This window comes from Amblyomma maculatum, chromosome 3, assembly GCF_055883805.1.
Source record: "Amblyomma maculatum isolate TAMU_Amacu chromosome 3, ASM5588380v1, whole genome shotgun sequence".
In the NCBI taxonomy this organism is placed as follows: Eukaryota; Metazoa; Arthropoda; class Arachnida; order Ixodida; family Ixodidae; genus Amblyomma; species Amblyomma maculatum.
Window position 1 is genome coordinate 25,732,587 of NC_139346.1, and position 27,953 is coordinate 25,760,539.

Consider the following 27,953-nt stretch of genomic DNA (forward strand, 5'->3'; position numbering starts at 1 on the left):
GCTTCTGCGGATAAACAGCGGATACTGAATCATATATGGAATTGTAGGGCCCATCTACATTACACATAAGTGATATAACTCATGCGCCGTTAGTTGGTACTTGCCGCAAAGGCCAGCGATGATATCCAAATACAAGCCTAAGCTTGGGCTTATGTCGCCCGAAATCGTCATGTGTCGGTATCCACCTGCTCACCACGTTAACTATCACCCCCACCCACCTTTTTTTTTTCTCTATCATTCATTTTAGATTTTTTCTAATCTAAGCCTTTAGACATCACGATCGTGAAAAAGGGTTGGCTGGAATCGAGTAATCCCGGTGCATCCGAGAAGAACCGCCCTTTAGATTCCCATAATCGTGCAAGTGCCTAATGTTCAATGCGATACCAGGAAAAAGGATTACTGCACCATCGTGTTACCCGCTTACATCAGCCCGTCCCCACCCCGCTCCACGCGTGCGCAAGTTGACGACGCACTCCTGGTGCGATACCGGTACACCAGGAACACTGTCACCAATACTACATCGTCACGAGGCGCCTCCATGCAATGTGGCACGGTTTTTAACTTGAAGGAGGAAGAGGATGGGAGCACGATCGGGCTTTCTAGACTGACTGTAATTCTACAACTCTTGCTAAGCCTAGTCGAGGTTAGTCTAGTCGAGCCTAGTCTCCTTTACGACTAGACGGCACTGTAACGCGGCGATCCCGAAGCTACCAGCCAAATTAGACCATCGCCTTTGCTCTTCGGTCCACTGGACCGCACACACGAAATATAGCGCACACACTTACCGGTTTGCCGCTTGTGGGCGTACACATGCAACACATGGACAGCTTTATTAGTCACTCGCACACTAAGGCACCCCTTGAAAGGAGTGCCGTCCGGGTGGCAATTTTTCCCTCCTTGAACCCCTGTGTGGTCCCTCCCTCGATATCCGGTGTTAAAGGCCAAAGCATTGGTCGGCGAGCAACGTTGGCGCGCTTGTGTGGTGGTGTGAAGTGTGTGTGTTGTGCAGGGCAGGGCGAGACTCCACACTGGCCCTGGGAAAGTGCATGCAGCACTGAGCAGTTGATGGCGACACGTCACACAGCAGTTGAGTAGATGATCAGGGTACTGCTGGTGGATTTAGGCGGTGACTCCTTGGGTGGGCTGCTGGGGGAGCCGGGCGCCTCGTTGACGGGAGGAGCCTCCTCAGTGGCGTCCAGCTCGGGGACGTCCTCCACCACGACTACGCTGCTGCACATGCAAACGAGGGAAGGCGAGGAGCTTCAATAAGGTTTCACGAAAATTTCGCTCGAGAGAAGCGCAGAGTGACATGGGGTGCTGTCTTTGCTGCCGGGATAGCGCTGCTTATCGCTTTTATCAGGAAGTAAATTAAGTGGGAGGTTGAGGTTAGGAAGTTTGCAGGGGTCAAGTGGATGCAGTAGACTAGGACCAAGTTAATTGGACGCACAAGGGAGAGGCCTTCGCCTTGAAGTAGGTAGCGTCTGGTTGATGATGATGATGATGATGATGATGATATTTCCTGCAAATAATAGCACGCTTCTTATTTCCCCAGGATCACAACCACCAATAAATGGCACCGACACCGACACATGGCACCGACACTCCAGTCAGTGTTAGCTGGCACGAAAACCTTCTGGGCCCTATCTTCTGGTGTGTCGTTTCTGGTTCCGGCGTTTCCACCAATCAGATGAGGCCAAGAAGAGCGAAAAGGACACTTTTGAAAACTATGCAAACTCGGAATACGAACCCAGGTTTCTTGGAAGCCGCCGGTGTTGCAGCCTAGGCATCGCCTGTTCGAAATGGTGCTCCTAAATAGTACTTAAATGCTGTCTTGCAAAAACCGACAACAGAGGAGCCGCTAGGTAGTGACGCACACTGCGCTTAGAGTAAAGCCAACATTCCACAAAGTATCGATGTATTCTCCCACTTGTGAAGGGTTACAGCGTAGCGTAAGTGTAACCCTGGAGGCATTCGTGATTTAAATTCGTGCACAAACTGCGACTTCAAAGAAATCGGCTGGGCCTCCTGCGCTTCGTAAATGCTCTAAATATTTGTCTCAGGCACTCGAAAAGCCAAATTAACGGATGGCGTAGCGGATATATTTGCACAAAGTCTCTCCTGATCTTCCCAATGGGCAATCCCAGATGAAAACCTTAAATGCTCTTATTCTGGAATACATGCAGAGACGTAATATGTATATCGCAAACACGATTAATATTGACGACAGATGACCGAATAAGGCTATCATGAGCTATAACACACGGTCAGATATACATTATATGCAGCAAGCCGAAAGCAGTTTATTTACGCAACTTATTAGGAACAAACGTAAGAGCACAGGAGACGTCAACAACCAAATTTTCTTGAAATTATCCAAGAGAGGAACGTTGCAAAAACTGTGAACAATGCTTTGTTTTCTAGTTTCTGCAGTTATGTGCTCGAAAATCGAGCGTAGCGCATGGCGACCGCTTCTCAGTGTAGCGTTCATGCGTATCGTCCTTCTATCGTGAGTATAGATCATTGTGAAAACTGTCCGTGGACAGTTATATTGTAACAGCACGGAAGAAGATGAAGTTTAGAAGACAGGTGAAGGATAAAGACGTTGAAAAAGGACTCTCGTGCCGGACGCGCTGCCGTTGACCAGCTGAGCTCCCTACGCTATCGTCTTGTAGTTCAGCGCTCCGACGTCTTACCCCTTCGTAACAATATAACCAAAGTACATACAATCACTTCGATAAAACTTCGTTGGTGTGTACTCTACAATTTTCATTCATCGAACTCACGCTTTACCAAGTGAATTTCAATATTCACTTCATTACTACATGCAGACTCAATTATTATTCATTATATTATTAGTCTTTACCCACAGGGCCGTACAGACATTTCAGAGGGGTGTGGGCAAAAAGAAATAGAGGAAAAAATACACTGTAAAAAGCGGGTACATTAATAATAGATCCTATATGTACAATATTAGCTATGGAAGTGGCAATAATTGTATCAGTAGACACAAAACTAGTAGTACCTATACAATGTAGGTTAAAGCTTTGCGAAAGTTATTTGTATCAGTAATAGATATCATTTCATTAGAAAGGTCGTTCCATTCTTTGGAAGTATGGGGAACAAATGAGCATAAGAAAGAATCTGTTTTGCATAAGGGGATGGCTACTTTGCAGGGATGATCAATGCGATGCGATATGTAATAGAGTCTCTGAGAAAAATTTCTGTGTAAGACGGAATGAAAATATAATTTGTGGAATAGGGTTAGCCGGCAAACTTTTCGTTGTGAAGCCAATAATGGAAGACGCAAAATAGTTTTCATTTCTGTGACACTTGCTCCTCGGTTATAGTTAGAAAGAATGAAACGAGCAGAGTTATTCTGAATGCATTCCAGTGCAGTAATTAAGTAGTCTTGGCTAGGATCCCAGACTGCTGCTGAGTATTCTAACTTCGGAAGTTCTAAAGTTTTGTAAAGGACTGATTTCAAAGTAGACGGGGCGCGGGAAAAATTACGTCTCAGATAACCTAGCGTTTTGTTAGCGTTGTTGATGACGTAATCTATATGAAGTCTCCAAGTTAGGTCGAATGAAATGTGAATGCCTAGGTATTTATTCAAATAGACGCTATCAAGTTCGGTGTCATTCAGTGTGTATAGAGGGGACGAATTAGCAGTACGGGTGACACGGATTACCTTGCATTTGTTTATGTCCATCAGCCATTGATTACGCCAATTATTGATAGCCGTGAAGTCGCGCTGTAAAATGTTAATATCGTTATCGTTTTTTATTTCGCGAAAAATAACGCGGTTATCAGCGAATAAATGTATGTTAGATGACACATAGGATGGAAGATCATTTATATAAATTAGGAACACAAACGGTCTTAGTACGGAACCCTGTGGAACACCTGATAGTACATTAGCAAAAGATTAGTTGTAGCCGTTAGCGCAGACACATTGTGAGCGATTGGTGAAAAAGCATTCGATCCATTTCAACAAATTGGTGTCAATATTTAGCGGAAGTAATTTCTGTAGAAGCAACCGATGACAAACCTTATCAGATGCTTTCGAGAAGTCTAAAAAGATGCAGTCATCGACTGATGACTTATCCAGTATATAATGTAAGCTATTTGTAAAAGAAATTAGTTAGTCTCACATGAATACATGAATACTCTCAAGAATGTTCACGAATGTGGCGAATATATGTTCAAGTAATTCGCAACATGTACTAGTAATGGATAGGGGGCGATAATTAGCAGGAGAGGACTTGATCCCTGATTTGTGAAGTAGAACGATCTTTCCAATTTTCCATTGTTGAGGAAGTGTGCCAGTGTCCAGTGACTGTTGAAAAATATGTGTTAAAATAACTGAGCTATAGGCACAAGTGCTTTTTAAAACATTTGCATTAACGAATTCGTATCCTGGACTAGAATGGTTTTACGTACGGGAGTATTAGGCGAGCAACACCTGCTGTGTCAACAGTCACTGGTGGCATCACCAGGTAATCATGATGACATATAGTAGGAAGACTGCTACAGATTTTAGATGAAAAATTATTAACAAAAGCCTCATTTAATACTTGAGCACAGAGATCATTATTGACTCATTCACCACATGATTTTAACAAAGCGATAGGATTGCTGGATGTGGGATTGATTACTCGCCAGAATTTTCTGGGATTTGTTTGTAGCATGTTTGTAGCAATTATTCTTCACTTAGGCGCCTAGTCTGTCATGCAGTCTTGCATTAACTTCTGGAGTGTCTCGTTGCTCTCTTCAGCAACGTAAAGATGTGCACTCTCGCTGCCACCAGTTCCAGCGTTGCCTATGGCCAAGTTTGTTACTGAAGTAAAACGTTTTGCTGGGCTACTTGGTTCATGATCGTACGGGAGAAGCACAAAAAAAGGCAGAGGAGACAGGACAACGCGCTTCTTTGTACCTCTCTTTGAATGATTAAGTTTTCCACGTGAAGTTTCAGGGCAAGTTCTACTGAAGCATTGGATTAGATAAGAGCTATGAGGACACCTTTGGGATGACAGTGTAAATGATGCTCTTGTTTTTAACGGTGAAGACATCAAGGGTGAAGGCATCATAATGTTAGCCGATAAAAATCGTTGCGCACTGCTTACACCTCAGTGTTCTTTTATTTTCGAGCCATTTTATATTAATGCGCCTCCAACTCAAAAAAAAACCTGCGTACCATCCCAGTAATTTTGAGTGTAGCCTTCGAAATTTCCCTTCAGTGATAGCTATTTTTGTATGATATTGTTTTTCTACCGTTCACTTCTAAATGTATAATGTAAGAGCCACGTAGGATTGTCGGGAAATTATATGTCATGAAGGTCAATCATAGTCGATACACGCTAAGCCCTAACTTTGGCGTTAATGTACCGCGGTAAATAAGCTGGAACAAGATATTCTTGAACGCGGAAAGCTAAATCTCTGCAGGGCGTTCGAGGCATTTTTACGCCTGAAAGCAGCAAAGCTCGGCTCACGAAATTTTACGTGGCGGCCGATGTGCTGACTGAACGGTGATTCGAACTCATCTCAAACGCAGCAAAACACTAACATTTTTCGTTCCACTTGTGAAATCAATAATAGTGGTATATTTTCTAGACACAATTTGTTTAACTGTCAATCTCCTGCTGAACACCACAGCGTTCCTGCAAGAGTTGTCGATCCTTTGTGCAGCTTCATGATTTTTATTATCGCGCCAGCGACGATGTCGAGAAGCAAAGCGGCAGAGGGCATCGAAATGCAGCTGGCCTTGTGTTCTTGGTAGGCCTTTTTCGTGCAAAGAGGTGCAAGCTGAAAGGGATGCTGTTTATGGCGGTAGATTGGGGTGCATAAGCGCATGGTTGCAAGCACGACAATAGCCTCCTTCTGCGTGTACCAGTGTCGCATCCAGATCGTTTGTTTTAGTCATTGTTATGTAATCAACTTCACCTCCGTGGGGTCCGCTAAACACTAAACGCACGCTAAGAGTTCGCGGTGAATTCGCTCTCGCCACACCACCTGCTAGATTAGCCTTCAATATTAGCTCAGTTGGTGGAGAGACTGCCTGGGATAGACATAGGTTCTGTTTCAGATACCGCATCAGGAGTTTTATTTTCCACTGCGAAGTTTCTGTAAAACCCGTATTGGTGTGGATGCCAATGTTGAATATCTCCTTCGAAACGCAGTTAAAGCGTCAATGTTGTCACGTTCTCTTAGGTGATCTCTTTGGAACGACATGCCATTGCTCGCCAAAGTGTGTCACTTTCGACGCCATCCGCATCGTATGCAGAGAATAAAAAATTACTCATTGTTTTTTGAGGCAGCGAAGCACGACAATAGACAGGTTGTTTGTCATTAGTCAGAAAAGCGCCGTGAATTGCAAGCATGGCCCACGCATTGCTTCTGTCTTCCTCCTTCTTCTTTCAAAGCACCGGACAGTTAATTCTGGCGTGATATTAAAAAGCTTACAGACGATTTAGCTACGTCGGCCATATGCAAAACATGATCACCGACAAGTTTTATTTCGCTTTTGGTACGAGCCCGGGGAACATATAAAGCTTCATGCTTAGCATCGGACTTCAGTGGTCGCGCATGAAAATAATTTGGACTGCTTAACGCTCCTGAAGAGAGAGAAAAGTCGGTTCTGGATGCATTGCACGTAGATGAAAGTATTTTAAAACGCCTGCATGGAAATCGCAGAGCTGGATAATGATATTTAAACATGCGGCGTGTTCGGCTGCGACAGTATCATAGCATTCTGGGCAATATGATATCGCTGTCACTTTTCAATTACGGCCATTTATTTCTTTAAATCTAAGAAAGACATAAACAGTCCCTGACAACACTTTTTCACTGGGGCGGAAGCCTTAGGGCTAGTGCTCTAAGATTCTGAGAGATGTACAATACTACTGCAATCGCTTAGCATCAGAGTGCCTTCTTTAAATAATAGCAGGATACTTGAAGCAGGACTCCGTTTCAGTGGACTGAATTCAACGTAAAGGTCACCCAATAAAATGTTCGGTGAGTAGTCGTATTACCTTCACTGCTGTCAAATGTAATTTGGAACTAAAATTCTGAAAATTTGCTGCATCGACAAGAGTTAGCAGAGGTTTAATCACTAGGCAGCCTAGAACACATCTTCGAAATAAACAAGACATACCAATAAATTGTTTCGTTACGAATTCGGCTATGTGCGTTGGAAAATATATATTAAAGAATGCGTCACCGTGTAGCTTCAGAGGAGCTTTAAGTGCCAGAATATTCTTTTGAAACTCGAGGATTATGGTAAAAGAAAAAGCGCTTGCGCTAGCTGGTACTTCTTGATTTTGTGATCAAAAGTAAGTACGAGCAAAAAGATGAGACGCGTACAAAAGAGTTGTTAGACACGGATGGTGCTGGACGCACAACTGTGTTTTATGATGTAGACAAATGCCGCATGAAACATCCGACGCATGCGCCTCTTCAACGAATATCACGACTCGCGCATGATCGCATCCCCTTCATCATCATCAGCCGGACTCTACCTACTGCAGGGCGAAGGCCTTTCCCATGTTCCTGCAATTGACCCGGTCCTGGGCTAGCTGCATCCATTTGACCGCTGCGAACTACTTAACCTCATCCGCCCACCTAACTTTCTTCCGCCCCGTGCTGCGCTTTCCTTTCCTTGGAATCAAATTTGTTAAACGACCATCGTTTGTCTTCTCTTCGCGCTACATGCTCTGGCCATGTCCATTTTTTCTCCTTGATTTCCACTACAATGTCAGTAACTTGAGTTATTTCCCTGACCCACTATGTTCGCGTCCTAACTCTTAATGTTACGCCTACCATTTTTCGCTTCATAGCCTCCTGCATTGTCCTCAAATTAAGTAAAACACTTTTCAGTAACCTTCACGTTTCATCCCCATAGGTGAGTACAGGCAAGATGCAACTCTTGTATACTTTCCTCTTCAGCGATACCGGTAAACTGCTAGTAATAATTTTTGAGTGCTTGCCCAATGCGCTCCATCAAAATCTTATTATTCCTGTTATTTCCTTTTCATGGTCCGGATCTGCGGTTACTACCTGTCCTAAGTAGACATATTCGCCTACTACTTCCAGTATTTCGCTACCTAATGTAAACTGCTGTTCCTTCCCGAGGCTGTTGAACATTACCTTAGTCTTCTGCATATTGATTGTCAAGCCTACCTTTCTACTTTTCCTGTCTAGGTCATCAATCATTATTTGCAGTTCATCCCCGAGTTGTTTAGCAAGGCAATGTCATCAGCAAATCGTAGATAACTGAGGTATTCTCCATCTACCCTTATCCCTAACTGCTCCCATTCCAAGTCTCTGAATACTTCCTCTAAGCAAGCGGTCAATAGCACTGGGGAGATCGTGTCTTCTTGCCTAACACCTGTCTTTATGGGAATTTTGTTACTTTCTTTATGTAGAACTATGGTTGCTGTGCAGCCACTATATATATCTTCCAGCACTTTCACGTACGGCTCGTCTACACTGACAATGCCTGCATGTCCGCCTTGGTGTCTACTGCGTCAAATGCTTTTTCGTAATCAGTGAATGCTCTGTATAAGGGCTGGTTATATTCGAGCATTTTTCTCTCACCTTGTGGATGGTATCAATATGATCAATAGTAGAGTAGCCTTTCCGAAAACCTGTTTGATTTTTTGTTTCAGTGAAGTCTAAGTTTCTCCTGATTCTATTAGCGATTATCTCAGTAAATACCTTATATGTAAGCAACAGTAATCTGATTGGTCTGTAATCTTTCAAGTCCTTAGCGTGCCCTTTTTTAAAAATTAAGATAATGTTCGCGTTCTTCCGCGATTCCGGTACTGACGATGACATCAAGCATTGCGTATACACGGTGGCCAGCTTTCCTAGCAAGCACAATACCCCCCCCCCCCCCCTTCCCACCCGTCCCTCAACAAATTTGCAGTTATCTGACCCTCTCCAGAAGCTTTCCCCCTTTTCATAGTTTGTAAGCATTCTTAACCTCGTCCTTCGACATTGGTGGAACATCTGACTGATTTTCCCTACTGCCAAATTCATTATTGTCCTGACTACTTTGGTTACTGCACAGATCAGTACAAAACTCTTCGGCTACTTTGACTATCTTGTCCTTATTCGTGACAACGTTCCCCGCCTTGTCCCTTAGCGCACACATCTGATTTTTGCCTATGCCCAATTTCTTCTTCGCCGCTTTAAGGCTTCCCCCGTTTTTTACAGCATGGTCAATTTTTTTCATGTTACATTTCCTTATATCGGCCCCTTCGCGCTTATTGATTAGCATTGATATATCAGCCAATTCTATCTGGTCTGTTGGATTGGAAGCTTTCATACTCTGGCGTTTCTTAATCAAATATTTCGTCTCCTTTGACAGCTTACCGGTCTCCTCTCTAACTATCCTACCGCCTACTTCTACAGTGCAATCAGTAATGATATTTCTGAAATTATTGTTCATTGCTACTAGGGTAATGTCGCCATTATCGGTTAGAGCTGAATATCTATTCTGTACCGAGATCCGGAATTTTTATTCCCTCCCCTTCACTACTAATTCGTTGATGGACTTCTTTTTTGCTAATCTGTTCAATTCCCTCCCCATATTTAGTTTAATTTGAGACATTACTATCCTGTCGTTACTGCATCGCCCTTTCCCGGTTTCCTCTACATCCTGCATAATGGCGGGGTTAGAACACAGTATGAGGTCAATTTCATTTCACTCCGCCTGTGTCTCGTCTGCCCTTCTCTGTCCATTGTGAAGTTTGCGCTGTTTTTGCTCTGTGATGAACCAACTAGCTCGAGATGTCTTCCGCCTGTTAAGACTTTCCCATGTTCACTTGTTCACTTCAGGGTCTTTCGTTTGCTGAAGAAGGTATTTATGATTCTTAAATTATTGCGCTCTGCGAACTCAACTAGTAACACCCTCTGCTATTCCTAGAGCCAATGCCAGCTTTTGCACTCCTTTTTCATACGTTGGCATTGAAGTCGCCCACTAGTACAGTATACTACGTCTTTCCTTTCCACATTGTCGATTCTACATCTTAGAAGCTTTCAACTGCCTGGTCATCATGACTACATGTATGTGCGTAGGCGTGTAGAACCTTGCGTTTATACCGCTTATTAGGCTTAGTTACGGTACCTGGCACCCTCTTATTAATACTATAGAGTTCCTCTCTATTACCAGCTATATCCTTATTGACAAGGAAACTTACTTTTAGTTCTCGCCTCTCTTGTAAACCTGGGTAAAGTACATGCCCGTCCTTTGGCCTCATTTTGTCTCCTAACGTCCCTAAAGCCCTATGATATCCCATTCATACTCTCTAGTTCCTCTAACAGCACTGCTAAACTAGCTTCACTAGCTAGGGTTCTAGCATTAAACGTTGCCAGGGTCAGTTTCCAATGGCGGCCTGTCCAGCGGAGCCAGAAATTCTTAGCACCCTCTGCTGCGTCACGGTTTTAACCGCCGCCGTGGTTCGTTGCTCAGCAGCCGCTGGTGACTAAGGGCCGAGGTTATAGGACTAATCATGGAAAGTTGCAGCCAATTACTGCACAAGGATGGCCAACTTCTGTTCTGTTGAAGGAGTACGTTGCCGGAGGTGCTCGCCGACATCAGGTTGCACCGCAAACCTGTTTATGCAGTTCCGTCGACACGCGAATTTTTTTTTATTCCGGTGGAGAATTGCGCGTCACCGGGATTCAAACCATGGCCCTCTTGCATACAATGCGGATGTTCCACTTCTACGCCACCGCTGCCTTTCCAATTAATCTCCTCTACTTGCCCTTTTTCTTCTACTTCTACCTTCTCTATCATCCTTGTCTGCCCTCTAGGTCGACGCGTCCTTTGTCCTTTAGAGTCGGTGGAAGAATTATTTTTCCATCCATTGGTGTCAATCTGAAATATTTCACGCTCATCTGTTATTTTTTTCCGTGCCCAATCGTTACCAAAAGTGAAGGGTCTTCCAGGTCGAACACAGCTTACATCGGAGCCAATAAAGCAATTCGAACTGATAGCATATCTACATAAAAGCTCGACCACCAACAATATTAGGAAAATGGCGAAAATACACGGTGGTCGTTGTATTTTCGACGCCATACAAACTGATAGGCATATCTGTGAACATTGGATACGAATGCAATACTTATGTTGTCTACCGCATTCCACTGCCATTAGGTCAGAGAGACAGGCGCCTTAATGCCCGTTTACAGGAACATAAAAGCTCCCCAGGAAGGAATGTGGCACTTCATTGAAGCAGCTTCAAACAGTGCTGAAATCTGTACCGATGTTTGAGCGTGCTACCATTTTGGGCAGGCGAAATACAGGTCGTAGCGGGAAATATTAGATGTATTTCACTTGCCAGTGAGAAAGATAATAGTGTCAGCGGTACGTCGCTGTGTCGAAAAGAAAATTAACCTGCCCACCAAGAACGTAGATAAGGGTGACAATGATGGGATCATGCGCGTGCCGTGAGAATTGTTGAAGATGCATATGCGTCGGATGTTTAGTGCGGAAACTGTATATTTCAAAAAGGGCCGTCCATCTCTAATATCTATTCTTTTGTACGCGACCTTTGTATTTGCTCGTACCTCCGTTCTTTTACGATTTAAATATTATGGTTTCGGAACATTTCACTCCCGCTATGCGTTCTGTAAAATGCTCACTTTCGGCTGTACTCGGATTTCAGCTTATTTTTCGGAAATAGTAGCAGAGTGCAAAAACCGCGAAAGTTCGCTTTTCCTAGAAAATGACAGGGCTTAGTACAATGAACTGCGCAGGTGCACACGCAGCGTTTCCTTTTCGTGCATAGAGGACAAAGCAGAGACGCATGCAGCGCACCTTGTGAGCTTCTAGAGTAGTCCTAGGCTAAGCCAGCATAGAGCCATTTTTCAAAACATGATTCAATATATTTATTTTGCTCATGAATTAACATTGTAGCTGTAGAGAAATTCGATTGCAGTGGCGCCACAAAATTATTTTTCAAATAGTGCTTTCGCAAGCGTTCTCGGTCCGCTGTATAAACGTCATCTTGCTGTATCTATTTCAACCCTGAGAAGTTAAGGGGAGATGTCGGTGCAGTCTTGGTCACAGTAAACGTTGCGCGCTTTTCGGTTCTACTGGTAACCAAAACCTTCCATATCTGAGATAACATTATTTGTCCAAGTGAAAGTGCGCAAGCGTCTATCTACAAGCCTGCTTAGAAGGAAACAAAAACCCATGTTTGCTTTTGTCCGCACCTGTGCGACCCAGTAAACTACCTTTGGGGGCATGGAGATAGTGGGGATCGAAATCTGCATTTCCTGAACGTGAGACGAATTCTGCCATTCAGACATGAACCGCATAAATCAACAACTCCATGGGTAGTCTTGTGTAAACTGATGATTATGATGATGGATTTTATTGGCGCAAGGGAATCTCAGGTAAAAGAACGCCAAACACAAGGTGCACGTTAGTTATATGGAGTTTATGGCGCATAAGCAACCGTGGCTATCATGTGCCAAACACAAGGTTAGATGATCTATCAGATGCCTATGGGTTGTGGTACTTATATTTGATTTAAAACATTGGCGCTCTTCAGAAATGCGCGAACAATACAAAAATCGATGGGTGCTTGTTCTCCTAAACGCAATGCAGGATTCGATTGTCACGCCCACCACGCGGTACCTATTTTATGCTCATTAAGATATCCAATTAGATTTGGCCATCAGTGTTCCGTTTATGGTGCATACCTTAGTCCCTCATCCATGTCTCCGGGCGATGCCTCGGGCTCGCCCATCTGATGCGTCGTGGATGGCAGGTCATCGCCGATGGACGCGTTCGTCTTCACCAGAAGGTTGACGTGGAAGTTGTGAGACCGCCACTGCTTCCAGATAGTGTAGTGATACCTGCGGGTGATAAAAAACATCGCCGCTCTTATCCGACAACACGGTGTGGAGCATTGCATTCGTATACGAGCCCCAATTACCCCTCTGTGGTACCGCAGCTGTTCGCGTGCACGAATGGCGCAGGTGAACAGGAAGAATGTGGTAAATGCAGTGGCCGACGCTTTTCAGCTGCGGCATTCACATGTTCATGTACATGAAGAAGCACCACTAAGCCTATCTCAGCCTTCGCAAAAAAACGCTCTTCGTAGTTCATAATGTTTCTCGGGCAAGTGACAACCCGTAACAACGAGTATGGCGGTAAGCGAAGGACTGTGCACAAAAACGGCTGTAGAATTTCCTCATTGCCCGTAATGAGCACCCCGTACAGGCCTATTCATCCCAAGCTAAATACAAGCCTAAATAAATATTTTAAATCTACATTTATTATAATTCTAAAGCAGATGGCCTAGCGCCAGCGCGTCGTCACGAGACGTGCAAGCTGCTATCTTGACCCTATTAAGCGAGCTCGCCTACAATAAAGCTCGTAATATGATCAATTTGTTTGATTAAGCAGCATGGCACTTTTAATAACTACTATAGCTAGCTTATGAAACGACAGTTGCATTGGTCGACAGCAGCGCAGTGGCAAAGGGCTGAAGGCGAAATGACGGCATAGCCATTCTACGCTTCATGTCCCTCGCTGTCGACTAAGAACCTGTACCAACTCGCGCAACTAATATGCATAGCCACTGTCTTAACTCACACACTCGGGAGTGCGCCTATATAGAACAGGGCTGACTCATTCATTTTTTCTATCATCGGATTGTAACTGTAATGAATACAAATCGACTTCATTGAGCCGTCAGTTCATTGCAGTTGTTCACTTTTTTTTGTTTTTGTTTTTTTTTACAGTGAAAACTAAACAATCATTTCGTGAAAAGTGTGCATTTCAATGTCCTGTATTCTTTTTTTTATTGCTGTTGTTAAACTGATTTTCCGAGCAAGTGCATAATTACGCGATGTGTTTGAGTGTGTGTGATATGAAAGCATTGTGAATTCTGTTTTGTGCATAAGTGCCTGTTTTTTGTTTTTTCATTCCAACTCCCTACAGCGATCTTCTAAATGTGTCGCCATCATATCCCGCAGCAACCACCGGTTCCCGGTGGATATGCCCAGCAGTCACACCACTTTCATTTCTCTTCATTCGTATCCCAAGACAGCTAATCAATAGAACTACCATCCCGCTAACATTACAAAGGCTTACCTATTGAAAAAACCTGTCACTGTTCATATAAAGTAGGGCTGCTGTACTATTCGTTCTGTGTCGCGCTTTAATATTTTTATCCACTATGCTCTGCATTCTTTAAGCAAATAAATATTGTGAGCCTTCTGTGGACCTTCTTTCATTTGTACATGCCATCATCATCTTATTTGTACATACCATCATCATCGTCCCGCGGCGCCGGCTCCGGCGCGTGCCTGGGTTCGTGATCGGATTAAAACGCTAGACAAGGCTTCGCTGTCCTTGCCGTCACGACCTCGCCGTCTTGACTGAGCCTACTTCCACAAGTGGTGGAGGTGAGAATTGATCCCCTTGCTGTTTTGTGCCCTGCCTCTCGATGGAGCTACGTTCCGGTCGCTGTTTACCGCCTGCCACCATCGTTATGTCTACCGAGAGCACCCACAAATCGGCAGGACCCTCTACCTCGGCTGCACCACCCCCTCCGACTGTGCCCACACGACAACGCGACCCGCCGCTGTTCGCTGGTCGTCGCGACGAAGACGTCGATGACTGGCTGGACACCTATAAACGCTGCAGTAACTACAACCGGTGGGACGATGCTCTAAAATTTCTGAATGTTTCTTTCTACCTCATTGAGGTCGCCAGAACCTGGTTTATTAACCGCGAACCCCACACCACTAACTGGACAACATTCAAGCAGCAGTTCCGCCAATATTTCGCGGACCCAGCAGTTCGGACTGAGGTCGCGAAGAACAAGCTCGCCTCTCGCCTCCAAGGCCCCGATGAGTCGCACGCGTCTTACATAGAGGCCATACTTGCACTCTGCCGGCGTGTTAGTCCCACCATGCCGGAACCTGAACGCGTACACCAATCTTAAAAGGAATTAATTCTGTGGCTTATAATACCCTGATTGCCCAGAATCCTTCTACTGTTGACGCCATTATTGCGACCTGCCAACGCATCGACCAGCTGCAGTCCTCCCGATTGCAGCCCGGCATCGCTACTGGTCCGACCTATGCTGACCTGGATCTACGGGCACTGATTCGAGCCATCATCCGGTAGGAACTCCAAGCCCTCAAGCCTGTCTGTCGACACGGGTGCGATCATTCTTTCGTATCTTCTAATGACGCCGGACTCCGCAACATCATTAAAGATGAGCCGGCAACAATCACGCGACCTATGGCGTCCGACCCTCCTGCACCCCGCCCAGCATCGACTTACGCGCACGTCGCCGCATCACCTCCTCCTTTTGTTCCGCCGCCCCAACTGGCATCGCCCTACAACCACATCAACGCCCGTGACGACGGCTCAGCCTACGCCACCCTATTACGCACCCTGGCGCCCCTCTCGCCCAGTGTGCTATTACTGTGGAATACGAGGACATATATCCCGCTTCTGCCGTCGACGTATTCAGAACGAGCGGCGTGGTTATGACGCCTTCGAAAGTGACGTACCCTCATATTATCAGCGACGACCTATTTCCAGCCCACCTCCAGAATCCTCGTCTGAGCCTCGTGGAACCCATGCATACCGACGTCGGTCCCTATCCCCTTACCGCCGCTCAGTTTCCCCTCTCCGACCCGCAACAACTCTCCCTGTCCGCCATCCGGAAAACTAAGCGTTGCAGTTTCCGGAGGTCAAACTGCAGTCTGCGAACTTACCAAAAGTCCTCCAGATCGCCCGTATAACGTGATTTCTGTTTTCGCTGAAGGATTACCGGTCGAAGCATTGATTGATACAGGGGCTGCAATTTCTGTCATTCACGCTGATTTGTGCTACCGTTTGCGAAAAGTTACGACACCATATGATGGGCCTGAATTCCGTGGAGCCAATGACGTCCCTTTGCGCCCTTTAGCAAAGTGCACCGTACGAGTTGTTATTGACGGCGTCCGCCATCATGTGCAGTTTGCTGTGCTCTCACCATGTGCGCATCTGATGGTTTTTGGATGGGATTTTTTGTCAACCGCTTCGGCGTTAATTTCTTGTGGCGACCTTGTTATCCATATGACAGCGATTTTTCATCTGAAGTTTCTGAACGACATCATCCCCTCGTTGCTGCCGCTGATACTGTTCTGCCTCCTCAGTGCGAAAAACTGCTTACCGTTGTTTCTGACCACATCGCTGACGGGGACGTACTCATCGCACCATCTTATCGTCATCTTGCACGCGGTATCGCCTTCCCGTCTAGTCTTGAGAGGTTCTGCAACGGCTCAGCGACAGTAGCGGCCACTAACACTTCACGTGAATCCCTCGTGCTCCGAAAAGGAACTTCTCTCGCCTGCATGGTGGATGTTCAACCTTTGTCCTTGATGGTGCTCACCGCCCCTCAGCCTCAGCACCGTGTTTCGACAGACGCCTCTCTTTCTGTTCTCACAAAGACTATTAATCCTAACCTCACGCCGAACCAACGCCAAGAACTGCTGACATTGCTTCGACAACACCAAGCCATTTTTGATGCCACTTCTCCACCACTGGGACGGGCTAGTGTTGCGCACCATCGCATCATTGCTGAAGGTAACTCTATCGTTCGCCGATGGCCTTATCGGGTTTCCCTCTCAGAACGAAAAGTAATTGAAGAAAATGTAAATTACATGCTCTATCGTAATATTATTCGTCCCTCGACAAGTCCATGGTCCTCCCGAGTAGTTTTAGTTAAAAAAAAGGACCGCTCGGTACGCTTTTGTGTTGATTACCGCGCACTCAACAAAATTACCCGCAAATATGTATACCCAATGCCAAGAATTGATGACGCCCTTGACTTTCTCCAAGGCGCCGAATATTTCTCGACTTTGGACCTCCGCTCAGGTTATTGGCAAATACCTATGCACGAGGACGATAAAGAAAAAACCGCTTTCGCAACTCCCGATGGCCTTTACGAATTTAATGTTATGCCTTTCGGACTTTGTAACGCACCAGCGACATTTGAAAGGATGATCGATACTGTGCTTCGTGGCCTAAAATGGAGAACCTGTTTATGTTACTTGGATGACATCGTCATCTTTTCGTCAACTTTTAACGACCATCTCACGCGCCTATATGAGGTCCTCACGTGTCTCGCTTCAGCGGGCCTTCTGCTCAACACCAAGAAGTGCCACTTCGCACAGAAGGAAATTAAAATATTGGGACATCTAGTCAGCCATGACGGCATTCGTCCAAACCCTGAAAAAATCATCGCGCTCTTGAAATTTGCTCATCCACAACGGACTACAGAATTGCGCAGTTTTCTCGGCCTGGCGTCTTATTTCCGGCGTTTTATAAAGCATTTTGCAAGTAGCGCTGCTCCACTTCATCAACTACTTAAAGCACGCAGCCCTTTCGTGTGGACTGAACAGTGCGAAGCTGCTTTTAATAACCTGAAGCACGCCCTCACATCAGACCCTGTTCTTGGCCACTTCAGTGACAGCGCTCCAACCATCCTGCACACTGATGCCAGTGGTCTCGGTCTTGGCGCTGTACTTCTGCAGCGCGATGCAACTTCGCGTGAGAAAGTGATTGCCTTCGCCAGTCGGACTATGACTCCAGCTGAGAAAAACTACACTATTACCGAGCAGGAGTGCCTTGCCGTCGTCTGGGCTGTCCAAAAGTTTCGCCCTTACCTATACGGTCGGCACTTCACAGTTGTGACCGATCACCATGCTCTTTGCTGGTTGTCTTCGCTAAAAATTTGACAGGCCGACTTGGCCGTTGGATTCTACGCTTGCAAGAATACAATTTCGACGTCACTTATAAATCGGGTCGCCAACACCAAGACGCCGACGGTCTTTCTCGTTGTCCACTTTCGGAATCGGCTTGCTGTTTTTCTTCCCAATGCATTTCCACCTATGACCACAGCCGACCATCACTTTCCCCGACGTATATCACAACAGTTTCATTTGACGACTCTGAGAACAAACACGCTCTCCGCTCACAGCAATTAGCCGATGCCTACTGCCGTCCCATCATCGACCGCCTTATTGGCGCTTCGTACCCACCCAATGCTCGGCTTCGCCGACACTTCGCAATTTCAAGCTCGAAGATCGCATCCTACTCCGCTTCGTGTATTGCCCTGATGGAACTCGCTGGATCCCAGTCGTGCCGCGTGTGCTTCGCCCACGTATACTGGCGGCTCTCCACGATGACGCTACTGCAGGTCACCTTGGTGTTGACAAAACACGACCGCGTGAAAAAAACGATTCTTTTGGCCTGGCCTATCTTCCAGCGTTGCCAATTACGTCGCATCCTGCCCTCTATGCCAACGTCGCAAACGGCCGACTTCTTTACCCGCTGGCCTTCTACAACCTGTTCCCTGTCCCGCCACGCCGTTCGACGTAGTCGGCATCGATTTATATGGTCCCCTACCTCTCTCCGATGGGGGTAACCATTGGATTATAACAGCTGTCGACCACCTTACACGCTACGCTGAGACAGCACCTGTACCGACCGGTTCCGCTCAAGAAGTAGCAAATTTCTTTTTGCGATCAATTGTATTGCGTCATGGCGCTCCTCGGGTGCTCCTAAGTGACCGCGGGACGGCCTTCTTATCGACAGTCGTTGCCGAAGTTCTTTACACGTCATCCACCCTTCATAAGACAACCTCGAGCTACCATCCCCAGACTAACGGACTGACTGAGCGATTTCACCGCACCTCATCGGATATGATCTCCATGTACATCACACCGGATCATCGAAATTGGGACACTATTCTACCATTCGTCACTTTCGCCTATAACACAGCAGTACAGCCGACTACCGGTTATTCTCCATTTTTCCTCGTTTATGGCCGTCCTCCCACTACATTTCTCGACGCTTCCTTCTTCTCTACGCCCGACTACTCCACATCGGTACCTACCGAGTTCATATCTCGTGTGGCCAGATGCCGTCATCTTGCCCGCCTCAACACAGCAGCGTGCCAAGAAGACCGCAAGAGTCGCTATGATTCTACGCATCGCGTGGTCTCTTATCGTCCCGGTGACGAAGTACTGCTTTATACTCCACTGCGCACCCCTGGCCTTAGTGACAAATTCCACCACCGCTACCTTGGTTCCTACAAGATCATCAGCCAAACTTCTCCAGTTAACTACAAAGTCACGCCTGTTGATCCCCCAGCCGATCGACGCCACCGTGGAACTGAAACTGTTCATGTTTCTCGCTTGAAACCGTTTGTGCGCCGCGGTACATCGGTTAGTTAGAGCGGCCAGGCTGGCCGCTTCCGACCCCCCGGGCAGATTGTGTGAGCCTTCTGTAGACCTTCTTTCATTTGTACATGCCATCATCATCTTCTTTCATTTGTACATACCATCATCATCGTCCCGGGGCGCCGGCTCCGGCGCGTGCCTGGATTCGTGATCGGATTAAAACGCTAGACAAGGCTTCGCTGTCCTTGCCGCCACGACCTCGCCGTCTTGACCGAGCCTTCTTCCACAATATATATTTTATAGTATAGGTTGCCAATCATTTCTCCATGAGAATGATAATTTATTGAAGCGAAACACTACCAGAACACCCAAACTGAGCAGCAGAATTACGTGTGCCGTCGTACTGGGTAGCTATGCTGTTTCATGGCCCGAAAACGTTTCATTAGCAACGGTTCCTTAGAGGCTCATCACCGCAGCGCAGCAAGGAAGACGAGGACGTAAATGCGAGGCGCATGATCCCAATGGCGAGCGTGAGCGCCCATAAGGTCGTCATGGTCACTTTCAGTGTGCCTGACATTGCTAAAATTATGATTGGACGCGCGCTAAACAGCAGAAAGACAAGGCTTAACCACAAACCAATTCAGTACATCTTAGCACACTTCCCTTGACGTACCCGGGTTAAACTGCTGATATTTGTTTTTCTAAACGCGTGCATAGACCAGGCCGAATTTCCACGAGGTGTGCATGAACTTTGTGATCTTCCAGTGAATACGCGGATGATGATGACGATAAAATAAAAGTGGCACGAGCAAAGGCATCGAGATGGTCTCCGTCTGCTAGAAGTAAGGTTACAGATGCCATCGAGGTTGGTGCGTGTAATTCGGGCTGTCAGCGGGGCCTCTCGAGAAACGAGTCCAGCCTCAACTTCCATGAGCAACAATCACAGGTGCACCACACGGGCGAAGAAATACGAATATTGCGCTTCTCCGGGTTTCTGTCAATTAGGTTTTAGGGCGTAAGCTCTACTATCCCAGACTCCCGACTTCGCGCGGTGTCGGCATGATACCTTTAGCTGTTATGACGCCCACCTCGTGATCTTAATCTTCTGAGTGGAGATAGGATATAATGCGAAAGCATATATATTGTCACGTATTGTCTCAAAGAGGTCCCCATGGAAAGTCTTCGGTACCCGAGGGGCCTGCAAGGTTTAGTTACAGGCCGGTGCGACGCCCGTCACCTGCTGCGCAGGAGCACTAGATGTCATGGCGGCGGGTGATGGCTGAAACTCCGGAGACAGTCCCTGGAGCCGTCGACTGGAGCGATGCACGGGGATGTCCAATGGTACAGGGCTGGCGCGACGTCTTGTAGATGGAGATTCTTGCATAGGCGATCGTTTTTCCCAGCACCTCCACCAGAATGTCACGTACACGGTGACTAAGGATACCAATGACAGCAGGGGGTAGCCCAGACACCAGAACACAGCAGCACAGACGCAAACGTGCAAGCGACACTTTGTCGTCCTCTTCAACTTCGTCCTCCTTTCACACCTCAGTCATGCGCCACCTGGCAACGCTAGGTGGCAATATATACTCCTCGCAGTTTCAGCCGTCAGCGTGGCCCGTCGATGACCACCATTGACATTTGACCTTTAGACGACCCCTGTAGACCACCCCAAGCTGGCAGGAGGTGCCAGCTTGGGTCTCTCGTTCCACATGGGACGTTTATGTCAGAATCAGCCTGCCAGGGCCCTGGCATTTACGTTACTCCTAGAGCCCAACAAGGCACTTTCATACGGCTTGGTTAAAGAGAGGCTTTTTATGTGGGCTGGCAGGAGCTGCCGACTTGTCTCTCTCGTTGGCATTTCGTCACCCCTCTAGGCCACTAAGGCACATTCATCACCATCATCATCATCATCAGCCTGATTATACCCACTGCAGGGCGAAGGCCTCTCCCATATCTCTCCACTTAACCCGGTTCTGTGCTAGCTGCATCCACTTGACCCCTGCGAACTTCTTAATCTCATCCGCCCACCTAACTTTCTGCCGCCCCCTGCTACGCTTTCCTTCCCTTGGAATCCAGTTTGTTACCCTCAGCGACCATCGGTTATCCTCTCTTCGCACTACATGTCCTGCCCATGTCCATTTCTTCTTCTTAATTTCCACTAGAATGTCGTTAACTTGCGTTATTTCTCTGACCCACTCTGCACGCTTCCTATCTCTTAATGTTACCCCTACCATTTTTCGTTCCATAGCCCTCTGGGTTGTCCTCAACTTAAGTAGAACTCTCTTGGCACATTCATACGGCTTGGTTAAAGCGGGGCATTATGTGTGGGCTGAAGAAGAATAAGAAGCAGATGATTATGAAGAAGAAGAAGAGTGCTCGGTCACCCGAAGTTATTGCTTTCGCTCAATATTCGGTTCAGTAGCGTCGAACTCTTATATTTTTTTTCTTCACGAGGGGAGACCTCGTCTTTTTCTCCTGAAGCCTCGGTGTGGGTAGTGATATTTCGGCAAATGACCTTCACGGCCCCGCAAGGTCAAACTAGGATTTTGCTGAGGATTAGCTATTCCGCGTGCAATGCTTTCACACTAAATAAACAACGTCGAAGCGGAACGAATTCGAACCGGTCGAGTTTGAAACCGGGTACTCCGTCTCGGTATCCAAGATTCTTAACCCAGTTGTAGAGGGTGCATTCACTCTTTATTGCCAGGTGGTTAATCTTGAATCAGCGAAAGTCATCTCTGATTAAGCCTCCGCCCTTTTTTGTTCTTACCTTCCCTCCCTAAGTGAACTTTTTGCTTTACTTTGTTCTCATCAGAAATACGCGTTTAGCAATCGTCGAGAACACAGAATATGAGTTTCTTAGCAGTTGTGTTTTTACTAGGGCACGGACGTCTCTTGCCCTCGTTTCTACAAGGTAGGAAACACATGCTCGTTCAATAAATATTTATCTGCTTACTCGCTTACTCAAAAAAGCCGATTTGTATTCCAGTAGGTACTCTGTGTCATCTGCCAGATGCGTAATATTCGTCATTATTTGAAATCATCCTGTAACCGCTTGCGTGTATGACTGTCCTTATAAGTCGACTACAGAACACACCTGGTGGCAAAAACGTCCAAGACCGAACGTACCTCTAGAGAAGTCTTCAGTAACGCGAAAGTGCGGTCCCACAACAGAAAGATGGACCGCATTCTGTCGGAAAGTGCCATCTAAAGATATTTGAAAAAGGGCGCCGATATTCAGGGTTCTGACTTTCACTTGCACAAGTGTGGTCTCTAGCCAGCGGTTAATAATATATCTAAAGGTTCCCTTGCCATCGCTTGCGGCTAATGGACTTTCGTTTCCGACTGTACAACTCGTGCAAGGAATTCTGCTAATCGCCAAAAGCAATCACCTTCGTTCATCATCTGGAACTTTTCCGGGTATGAGGAAATGCACTAAACGTTCGGCTGTAGATAATGTTATGGGCCCTCAGCACCAGCTAAACGTGGTATAATTATTATAATCATAAAAACATTCTTGGGTTTATACTGTCTCCATCAAGTATCAGATTCCATCCACCCTATCCCTTCCAATTCCCTAATCTCACACACAATCCCACCGAGACACTTCTGTTTGCTGCGTTTGCATTCTCTTCGAATGCGTTGCTTACACCTTATTGTCTATACCAAGACATTGATGCCTATAATTTTGCCCTTGTCTACCTATCTTGTTTGTCCTCCAAAACGTTTACTTCACTTGCGTAGTGGAGCCAAGGACATCGGCTCCAGGTTTTTAACCCTCAAGCGGAGGTTTGTCAGCCGCATGATGTACCACGTGACTCGCCACCTGTCAGCTGTGGTGACGTGACATACCACGTGAGACAGCGCTGCTCGGCTAGCAGTTTCTCGCTATTATTGAAGCGAACCGTCATTGTCTTCGAGACTACCCAATCATCGAGCTGACGTCTCCCAGACATGCTACGGATTTAGTTAGAGTTATGAACGCAAACCAGCCAAGGTGGCGGAATAGACCAACGAAGAATGGGAGCGTCCACTGACTCTAAAAGCCTTCGCTTGCGTACTGTCCGGCCGCCTGACCTTCAACGAGTCAGAGGTCACAATGTGGCTGTATAGATTTACGTTATTTCCATCTATGGTGTACCACCACTTCACATTTGACCTCGACCTTTAAATCGCAGTATTTCCAACCTTTTCTGCGTACACCTGACCGCGCTGTAGGTTGAAGAGCAGGAAGGCGGGTTTTGAAGGGGAAAGAAAAAGAGGTGCCGTAGTGGATGGCTCAGAAGCGATTTCGGTCACCTGAGGATCTTTAACGTGCACTGACATCGCACAGTCGATATCTCTCCGTTTCGTCTCCATCGAAACGCAGCACCGATGGTCGGGTTCGAACCAGTGTACTTCTATTCAGTAGTCAAACGTCTTAACCACTGAGCCACTGGGGCGGGACATTTGACGGCAGGTATAGCATCACGTGTTCCATCTTATAGTTGATGGCGACCTCGATAACATAGTCTCGAATAGTCTAACCAAAGCAAACCCATGCTTAAGCTTCGCCCTATCTAGTTTTAGCAGTGTTAAGCCTCAGTCATTTATTTTTGCATACGCACCTCTCCCCGCACGTTTGCTACCGTCCAGGTACTTGTACGACTCAGTATATCTAAAACCAAATTACAAACAACCCGGCGGTAATTAAACCATGTTAAATTACTTTGCCCCAATTTATGTTACGTTTAGCATCTCGAAGCTACTCTGGCGTTGAGGCAAGCTGTGGGGTCTCTGCACAAATCCGACCACTTGCAGTTTTTTAACGCAACACATCGCACAGTACACGAACACCTAGCGTATTTCCTGCATGGAAACGCGATCGCCGGGATGTAATTCGGGTACTCCGTCTTAGCAGCCGAGCGCGCTAATCACAGAGTGGCGTGTGGTTTTACAGAACGTATAAAGGAGTAGTCGAGCCACTCTGATGTGCCCCCAAAATAAAACGGAGCGCGGATGAGGCGAGCTCCAAGAGTGTCAAGCTGAACACTCGGGTGACCCTCACGAACACAAGCACACGCATCCGCTTGCAGGGCGCGCCGCGAAACAAAATTTTGTTCGTTCTTGTGCTCCGTTTTATTTTGCGGGCACTAGTATGCTTCCAGCCATATGGAAATCTCAGCTGAGATCGCACAGGTGCCCTAAACACAGCTGCCGGGGCCGGAATCGGCCCCACGCCTTTGATCAAAGCCCCCAAAGACAGCCACCGCGGCGACGACACTCTTGGCGTTGCAAATCGAAAGTAACAAGAAAACGAAAGGCCTGGATTCGTCAGTCTAAGCAGAAAAATCACGGAGGCTGCCTAATAATAATAATAATCATTGGTTGATAAAAAGGGAAAAGCGCAGTATCCGTCACACTTGCTCTGTGGACACCTGAACCGCGCTGTAAGGGAAGGGATGAAGGTGCGAGTTAAAGTGGAAAGAGAGAAAGAGGAGCCGTAGTGGAGGGCTGCGGAGTAATTTCGACCACCCGGGGATCTTTAACGTGCGCTGACATCGCACAGCACACGGACGCCACTTCGTTTCGCCTCCATCGAAGCGCAGCCGCCGTGGTCGGGTTCGAACCCGGGAACTCCGGACAGTAGTCGGGCGTCTTACCACTGCCCCACCCCGACGGGGCACTTAGAAGTTTCTGAAAATGCCAAGGCGAAAGTGCAGGACTTTCTTCTGATATGCTGCTGAAGTCGGTGTTCTACTCCCAGAACACCTGCGCCGCTTTAGGTCCGCTTTTTACTTTCGTCGGTCCGCTGCGTCATCCATAGCTGTTTCCTCTCGAAGGTGGTTAGAAAGAGCTGCCTTTCGAGCTGCGGCCTCTTCCGCAATGCACTACTTCCTGGGTCTTCACCACCCGCAACTAAACTTTGGTGCGTAGTCATTCATAGCGATGTGGAATCGAGCTGTCTATGCAAGCATTTCCTTTTCTTCTTTTTACAGTCACAACAATAACAACGGATACTAGTGGCTCGTTTTAATTTTGACACCTACGTTCACGGTCAAGGTGGACATAAACGAAGTTCTGCGAAACTGAAAATGCGAAGAACTGTATCATATTCTGGTGGAAAAAAGTATATCCCTTTTATTTGTGTCTCACGACGCGACCTTCGAAAGATTTTTCCTGCCTGCTCCTCACTCGCTGGCGGGGTTTTGTTTGCGAGCTATTCGGTCTCGTTTTTTTTCTCATTTATTTTAGCTCAGTGAAAGATTCTTGCTATTAATGCACTACGATTTCTGAAAAGAATATAAACATTCTTTGTTCCGCTCGTCGGGTTCCAGCATCTTCCTTGTATTCTTAGGTTGCAGGGGCTCTTGTTAACTTCGCTCGGCAAGTTATTTAGCTGAGCTGCCTCACTGTTGTCGTTTTCATGAGTCAGAATTTATGAGTAGTTCCTGAAGGTATGCATTCGTCAAGATGCGGACGCACCTGGCACGCTTACTCGCCGCGGCTATAGTACTCAAGATCATGGCTACGCTGCTTTTAAGAGTAAGGAATGACGCGGTGAAGACGACAATGATTTGGACCTGGAAACATCCACTCTGTTGTTTGAGATTTACACAGGTTCCATTAGTTTATGTTGCCACTCTATAGACGGCGCCAGAGGCTTGAAAGTAGTATCGGTATATCAGGGCTCAGACTCGGACTCCCCACCAGATTGAGTCTATATAATAGACAAGCTGTGGCGTGGAGGCGGGTGCCTTCATGAACCTGGTCTGAGTGTTTCACCCGCTACGGGAGCTTAAGGAGACCGAGAACGATCAGTGCAAACAAGGCAGGGTGATAGAGACCCTCAAATATATAATTTGGGAGTGAGCACAATTCCCGGGGCTGAGACAACATATAATAAGTTGATAAGCCTGGGCGACCATGCGGCGAAGCGCGGATCCTGTGACCCAGCGACGCACCATCAACCTGGCAGAAGATGCCGAAACAAGTCAAGAGCTGCCTGCCATCCTCTAATACGCGTGCTCATAAATTCCACTCGGCCAATCAATCAATCAATATCGCGAGTGGCACAGGGTATGCGTGTGAGGTCTCACGAATTATCTTGGGAGTGGAAGTGAAGGACTTTTACCTTAAACCTGAACTTGAACTCTAATTGAGTTACGCCTAGCGTTGCAATTAGGCTCAGCGGTGACTCAGCGGTTATGGCTCTAAGCTATACTGAACTGGGAGGCCCGGGTTTAATTTCAGTCGTGGCGGCCTTGTTTTCATGCAGGCCAAACGCAAGACGACCATGTATCGTGCAATGCAATAATATAATAATAATAATTGGTTCACAGGAAGGGAAAGGCGCAGTACCTGTCACACGATATGTGGACACCTGAACCGCGCCATAAGAGAAGGGATGAAGATAAGTGCATGTTACACAACTCCGGGTGAAAGAAATTAACCGCCCTCTACTTTGGTGTCCCTCAAAGTCATTTTAGGGCGTTTTAGCTCATACATTACCGCAAATGTGTTCGACCACTCCGTCATCACGCATTCACCAGCCACGATTCCTTGATTTCGTCGTACGCCTCGTCAAAAAGCCCACTAAAGCCGAAGCTCCCTTTCAGCGTAGAAATGAAGTAGTGGTTTAAAGCGCCGCTCAAGGAAAGCAATGGACGTGCACCTGTACAGCAGGGTGACCCAGACGCAGAAGACTACGAAGAGCACAATGGTGATGAAGACCAGCCCCGCGCTCTCCCAGGTGGGAAAGCCCTCATGGCTGAACTGGATGGCCCCCTCCGTGCAGAGCCACAGAGAGAATACCACCAGGGGCGTGAGGAGAAGCAGGGCGACCATGTCACCCACCAGGTTCTGCTTGTCCTCCCGTGTGCTCGAGTTCATGAGCCATTCGTGGAAGCCCTTCGGACGACGTGCCGTCATGTAGTGGTACTTGCAGATCTCACACTGGTCAATTGCCTGATTTCCCAACCACGTCTCCAGGCAGCTCTTGTGTACCTTGGCCAGCGAGCCTACGAAATACGCGCCGCAGTTGAAAGGATCGCTCGCGCCAAATGAAGCGGGATCAGGGAATGCGAACGAAGGGCGTGCCGCAACCGAAATGGAAACACAGTAAAACTCACCTTTGCACTTGCATGGCGCCAGCAGAGATTCTGTGCTAACGCCACAGAAACAGATGCGGCAGATGTCGCCATTACTGCAAGATTGCACCTTTGAGTCACCGCTGTGTTCAGACAGGTTCTCCGGCGGCGGGATCACCTCGGGTTGCTCGGAAACCATCGAGGCGGCGGCGGCACCCTCAGGCGCCCATGCTTCCTCGCCCAATGCAGCACGATGCCCTGCACATGGGGAACCGCTTAGACGAACAGTCTTCGCCTTACAACGAACCTGCTCATCCTTAAAGGAATTTGTCTTAACGTGAAGCAATCGCACACTGTCGGCACTAGCACTGCCGTCTAGGGTGGGGACAGCTTTTCACCGGTCCCAAGCCGCCTTTTCCCCGGTACGGCGCCATGTCGTATCACGCTAGCTGAATGGCTGAATCTGCTAGGTAGCGTATTTGGCGAAGTATCTGCCCGTGTGGCACTGAGCTGTGCGCTTGCAGTGTGTTTACATTGCGCAGCGTTGCTGTACGCTTGTTGTGCCCAATGTGTTTACGGTGTGTGGCGTGCTGTGCGCTTGCTGTGCGCATTGTGTTCCTATTGTGCTGCCTACCCCGCATGACTACTCGAAGCAAACAGTATGACTGGCTGTTGCGT

At 47.1% G+C, this 27,953-nt stretch overlaps 1 protein-coding gene across 1 annotated transcript; it reads right to left on the reverse strand.

Annotated features, from left to right (window-relative positions):
• Positions 1–881: 881 nt before the first annotated feature.
• LOC146194373 (E3 ubiquitin-protein ligase MARCHF3-like) lies at positions 882–27,530 on the reverse strand. Its single transcript, XM_084596047.1, has 4 exons — positions 27,318–27,530; positions 26,861–27,206; positions 12,712–12,867; positions 882–1,227 (listed from the first exon to the last, which is right to left on the reverse strand). Exons 1-4 carry the CDS (start codon positions 27,472–27,474, stop codon positions 1,077–1,079), a joined length of 810 nt encoding a protein of 269 aa, XP_084452173.1. The 5' UTR covers positions 27,475–27,530; the 3' UTR covers positions 882–1,076.
• Between the last annotated feature and the right edge of the window lie 423 nt (positions 27,531–27,953).

Coding starts and splice junctions, on each gene's coding strand:
- LOC146194373 (XM_084596047.1), bottom strand. CDS start 27,474: ATGGTTTCCGAGCAACCCGAGGTGATCCCGCCGCCGGAGAACCTGTCT. Junction 27,207..27,317: donor GGCGCCATGCAAGTGCAAAG/GTGAGTTTTACT, acceptor CGTATTTCGTAG/GCTCGCTGGCCAAGGTACAC. Junction 1,228..12,711: donor GACATGGATGAGGGACTAAG/GTATGCACCATA, acceptor CATGTGCAGCAG/CGTAGTCGTGGTGGAGGACG.